Below are 6,006 nucleotides of genomic sequence, written 5' to 3'. Positions count from 1 at the left end.
TAATATCTCTCTCAAAAACATCTATCTCCATGAGAAAATTAACGCTTCCAATACAGATAAATAAAAAATATTCATCAACTTTTCACTGTGATTCAAATTTTATATATTTTGTACTATTAATTAAAGTACGAATTATATATAATTAATTAATTAATGTGAACCATATAATAATATATTTAATATGGTCCAAATTTTATTTAATACGATTCAAACTTTATTGGTAATATATGGATTGCACTTTATTCACACTAATTATAATCTAGTACGCATTTAAGGATGAACCTTGTACGGGTTTAAATGTAAATCTTATGAAACGACATTTAATGAAGTCTTTTTTGTATTTTTGAAACACACCATTAATTTGAAAGTAATAATTGATACATAGTTATTACTTAATTTGTACTAATTAATATGATTTGGACTAATTTATTGTGCAAATAATTTGTGCAGGATTTACACTAATTAATTAAGGATGAACCTTGTATAACTATATACATATTTAATTAATTCCAAAAAAGTGTAAACCATAGAGGAATATCTGATGTCTTATGTAAATTATATTTCATATATAATTGTCAATTATAAAATTATCTGAAACTAAAATATTTTTAAATGGATCAGAAAATTAAAACAATTATTACATGCTTTAAATACGGATGTGACATCATCCAAGAAGAGAGACGGGTGATACATTCTGGAAGACCTTTCAATTTTCAAGTCGCTCGTCAACTGTGACCGGTCCATTACGCAATTGCTGGTCAGTTTATTTATTTCTAACAAATTAATATCATCCTCATCCTCCTATAAATCATGCCATAATTGTAGTTTGTTCAAGGCAAGAATTAATCACACAATCACAGAATCAATGAAGTTATTATTGGTAGTAGTGCTTCTGGTCCTGGTACAGTGGGAGAATGTCTGTGTGAACGGGTCAGACTCAGTACGGTGTGGGGAAGAGGAGAGATTAGCTCTTCTACACATCAATGCTTCATTATCCTTTCCTATTCACTCTTTAGATGGAAAGTGGGAAGGAAAGGAGTGCTGCCGATGGGATAGAGTCACCTGCAATCCAATCACCGGCCACATCACTCAACTTGACCTCGGTATATCCGAAGATGATTGGAAAGAGTACTCGTTCGATTATGATCGGCGTATTTTACTAAATGCGAGTATATTCTTGCCTCTCCGTCAACTAATATCTCTGTCATTATCTGGACATAGCATATACAATTGTACAGATGGTGCTGGTATGTATCCTCACGTTTCTTTCTTGTTTAAGAATTATGTATACCCGATCCAACTGTATATATATGTCTGGTGCTGACTAACAATGATATTACAAGTACTATATATCGTACTTCTCATTTTGCTTTAGAATTTGTGTTGGTTACTGGTACTTAGCATATTGCTTCATTTATGAAGACTAAAAAACTATGTACTCAACTGTAATTGCTCCAATTCTAGGACAACTTATTGTTGTTTTCTAACGTGATTCTAGGGGAAGGTCATAAGAAATGAATTTATAGTAAATTATAGAACCAAGCCTTTACTATAAATTACTTAACACTTTCCAATTGTATTCATAAATGCGAACTTTCTAGTAGAATAAGTGCAATACAAAAAAAAAAAAAAAAATTAACCTCAAAAATATATATTTAATTTACCTTAGTTTATTAGAATAATTGATTAATTTGGGGTTTGTTCCTGTTAAAAAGTAAACAAAGAAATGGGTAATTCTTAATGCAATCATACCTGACAAGCTTATTAATTAATTAAGATAAAAATGAGCTATTTCTTTTTGCTGATACAAGCACCCTTTCGTCAGGATTTGAATCTTGGTCCAATTTGACTAAGCTACAGATTCTAGACCTTTCAGACAACCAACTGCCGAGAAGCATATTCTCCTCCTTAGCCAAAGTATCATCACTTCGAGAACTATATCTGGATGATAATCCTTTGGGAGGCAGTATTAATGTCCCTGTCAAAGGTAATCTCTCATAAATTAGCCATTTTATATATATTTATGACAACAGTATACGCTTATTTTAATTTTCTTAAATTTGATCCATTGAAAAAAATCTGATAGAGCTTAGTGCACTGAATTTGGAGGTGCTTAGTCTACACCAATGTGAGTTTATTGGGAGTTTCCCCTATTTGGGACACTGGTCGACTTCTCTTAAAGCCCTTTCGTTGGGGATGAATGATCTAAATGGCACTCTAACATCAGAAGGTAATTTACAATTTATTACTAAATCAAATAATTTTTAATTAATGCAAAAGAACAAAGTTCTATTTTCTGCAGTCAACATCATAGATGTTTGACACCATAGAATTTGCTCAAAATGGTATAATATTGAACAGTCACCTAATAATAGTATTCTTATTATATTGTCAAGTGGGGTACTAGCTCTTAATATGTTGCTGATAGCTTGGCTGCAATAGAAAGTTCATAAGCTAATGTCCTTAAGATACATGAGTGATGAGTCCCCTTGATTATCTCACTAAGATACAAGTCATATGCAATAGTGATATAGGGTCCAGCTTTCCAAGGAGCTTTTAATATTTTCAGTCTCTTCTACCTCATTATCACGACAATAGAAAGTTGAGATTCATAAGCCAATGTTCATTTCTATCCGGAAATGAAGAAACACTATCTTCTAATTGACCTTATGGGTTTCACATGAGTAGTAATTTTAATTGATGATTTTTTTTTTTAATATTGTAGGAATATGCCAGTTGAAGAATCTCGAAGAGTTAGATCTTTCATATAACACTTTTGCTGGGAATATTCCTCCTTGTATGGGAAATCTTTCTTCTCTAAAGCTACTCGACTTGTCATACAATCAATTTCAAGTACAATTTCCCTCCTCCATTTTTGAAAGACTCGTGTCTCTATTGTACCTTTCCCTATCTAATAACCAGTTTGAGGGGACTCTGTCCATGACGTCATTTTGGAATCATTCTAATCTTGAAGTTCTAGAACTCTCAACTTACAATTCATTGAACTTTCAAGTGCAAGTTGTTGATCTACCTTTTCAGCTTCAAGTCCTTGAACTAGCTAATTGCATTCTTGATGTTGAACCCACTTTCTTGTATTCTCAGCATAAATTACGAGTGTTGGACCTCTCTAATACTCGCTCCAAGGGCCATGTCATGTGGTTGTTAGAAAATAATACAAATTTGATCAAATTAGATTTACACAAAAACAACTTCAGAGGTCCTCTTCAACTTTCATTTTTAACTCATGACAAACTCTCAATATTAGATATATCTGACAACCATCTTAGTGGAGAATTACCTGCTAACATTACCACTAAGCTTCCAAATTTATTGTCCCTGACCTTATCAAAAAACTATTTTCAAGGCCCTCTTCCTCTCATGCCTACAAGCAATCTCCAAAGTCTAGATTTATCTAATAACAATCTCATTGATGATATACATAATAGTTTTTTGAGGATTCAACCTTCAATCCCCTCTTTTATGGATCTATCAAATAATAAGTTTTATGGATCTCTTACTTTCAATATGAACTTTACTCCATATTCAACATTAATGTTAAATGATAATAATATAAGTGGAGAGATTCCTTTTAACATTTGCAATACCAGTATCGTGGCGCTGGACATCAGTAACAACGAACTAAATGGTGTTCTAACTGATTGCATTAGAAGAACTGATCTTTGGGCATTGAAGTTAAGTGGAAATCATTTAGAGGAATCCTTACCATTGGATATGTGTGTTGGGCAACACCGTTGGTTGCTTGACCTTTCAGATAACATGCTTTCTGGATCAATTCCTCCTTGTTCTAATCAGTCAGATTTACTAATTGTAGATCTGAGCCAAAACAACCTAATAGGAAACTTTCCGATAACATGGCTGAATATTTCTTATATAAGAGTCATTGACATTGGGGAAAACTATTTATCTGGAGAGCTTCCAATTGGGATTGGTATGGAATCCAATATCAGTATGCTCCTAGCAAGAGAGAATATGTTTGGAGGACCTATACAAGAACAAATATGTAAATTCAAACATTTAAGCATACTAGATCTGTCCCACAACAATTTTTCTGGAGAAATACCATCATGCATTATAGATATGGGATCAATAGCCGACAATTCCCGTTCCTTGGGTATATACACATCATATGAAATTGTTTTAGGGGTGATGAAGCTCAACTCTAGTGATGCCAATTTTCTCTTACACATTCCAAATGATGTTTACTTGGTTGGCGAAGAATTACCGAATTTTGGATTGGAATTTGTTTCAAAAGGAAGGTTAGATTTCAATTGGGAAGAAATTTTACAAATTCAGTGTATAATAGATCTGTCTTCAAACAAACTAGTAGGCAACATTCTCGAAGATATTGGTCGAATGAAGTCACTGATAAAACTGAACTTGTCGAGGAACCATTTAAGCGGTGCAATACCAAATTCCATATCCAATTTGCACCAATTAGAAAGTTTGGACCTCTCTCACAACTCTTTCACAGGAGAAATACCAAGAGAGCTGACTAAACTAACCTCACTAGAATCCTTCTCTGTGGCATATAACGACTTATCTGGTCCTACATTAGGTGCACAGTTTATTTCATTTGATAATAGCAGCTATGAAGGCAACCCGAACCTCTGTGGGGCTCCCCTATCAAGAAGTTGTGTACCTACTATTGGTACAACACATCCTTTCCCAAGAAGTTGTGTACCCGATATTCTCATATTGCTCGGTTCTTTCTCTCTCTTCTTTGTGCTCAGTTTGTGGGGCTTCATAGCCGTTCTTTATTTCAATAGAAATTGGCGTTATGCATTATTTACTCTAGTGGATTGGTATGGTGATATAATATATGTGAAGATTGTCCTTTGGGCGAGAAAGATTGGAACTGCTCAAACTAAAAGGGGTAATTGAAAAACCACGTGTTTCAGTTTTAGTTCGGAAGGATAAATTTTGGTATATATATACTGAATAAGCATGTGCCTACTCTTTATGTACAATAATGTATTATGAATCTCAGTTAACTTTTGGCTTAAAATAATATCTTGGTCAGCTTTCATATATGTATTTTGTGCCTATGCATTTTTTTTTACCAACTTCTCAGGTGCCCTGTAAACTTGGGATATGTGATTATGTAAACTTGGAAATATTATATGATTTTATAAGCAATCCTCGGTTTCACAATAATCCCAACTAAGTCCCAAACTACAAACAAACAAAGAAAATAAAACCTGATATGAACTGGAGTTCCAATAGACCGTCCAGATAAGTCCCAAAATTAGAAAGGAGGAAACCAAAATCAGAAGCTGAATTGATTCTGAAACATGCTACGTACGATACTTGAAAGATAATTTTACTAGTCACAATGAAGTTATGTTAGAAGATACTTTGGCTAGTTGAAGTGAAGTATTCAAAGTACTTTTGAGTTTTGGACCTATAACTATAAGCAAAACTATATATTAGAGGTAAATTGAAGATAATTAATGCTAATCATGCCTCTAAATAAATGAGGGCAAACATCTTTTCCAACGATAAACAGAGAAATTACCAAATTACCTGAAACCGATTCCCCGGTTTTTTTTGCTAATTAACGACAAACACTAGGTTGTATCTTAGAGGACGGGGGGGCAGTAGAAGCAAGATGAAAAAAATTAATTTCTCAATGCAACAATTGCAATTTCTAGATATAGCTGACTCAGCTATCTGGAATTGGGATTTCAATGGTCTTCATACCGTCAAATCTATCTATGATTTTGTAAATTTAAAGAAGATAAAGATTAGAGTAGGGAAATCTGTTTGGCCTTTGAAGATATTTTTAGGACGTGTCCGGAAAGAGTTATGCGAAGGGAAGGGAAGAGAACGGAAGGTAGAACGATTCAAACCGCATTCAGTTACTTGCTCCAGAACAACAAAATCATAAGAGAAGCTAATGGAAAGAAAAGGGAACAGAGGTGAAGTCTCTATATAAATTCACTGATTTTTCTTACCCCAAATCAGAATGTAAGAACTGAAGATTTT

General features: G+C 33.6%; 1 protein-coding gene across 1 annotated transcript; it reads left to right on the top strand.

The window, feature by feature from the left end:
- The first annotated feature begins 853 nt into the window (after positions 1-853).
- LOC144548176 (cuscuta receptor 1-like) lies at positions 854-5,089 on the top strand. The gene is made up of 4 exons (XM_078296882.1): positions 854-1,247; positions 1,826-1,987; positions 2,087-2,230; positions 2,726-5,089. The coding sequence occupies exons 1-4, from the start codon at positions 866-868 to the stop codon at positions 4,900-4,902; spliced, it is 2,865 nt and encodes a 954-aa protein (XP_078153008.1). The 5' UTR covers positions 854-865; the 3' UTR covers positions 4,903-5,089.
- Positions 5,090-6,006: the final 917 nt, after the last annotated feature.

Source organism: Carex rostrata, chromosome 32 (assembly GCF_964058835.1).
Source record: "Carex rostrata chromosome 32, lpCarRost1.2, whole genome shotgun sequence".
Lineage (NCBI taxonomy): Eukaryota > Viridiplantae > Streptophyta > Magnoliopsida > Poales > Cyperaceae > Carex > Carex rostrata.
This window is presented reverse-complemented; position numbering and strand designations above follow the sequence as displayed.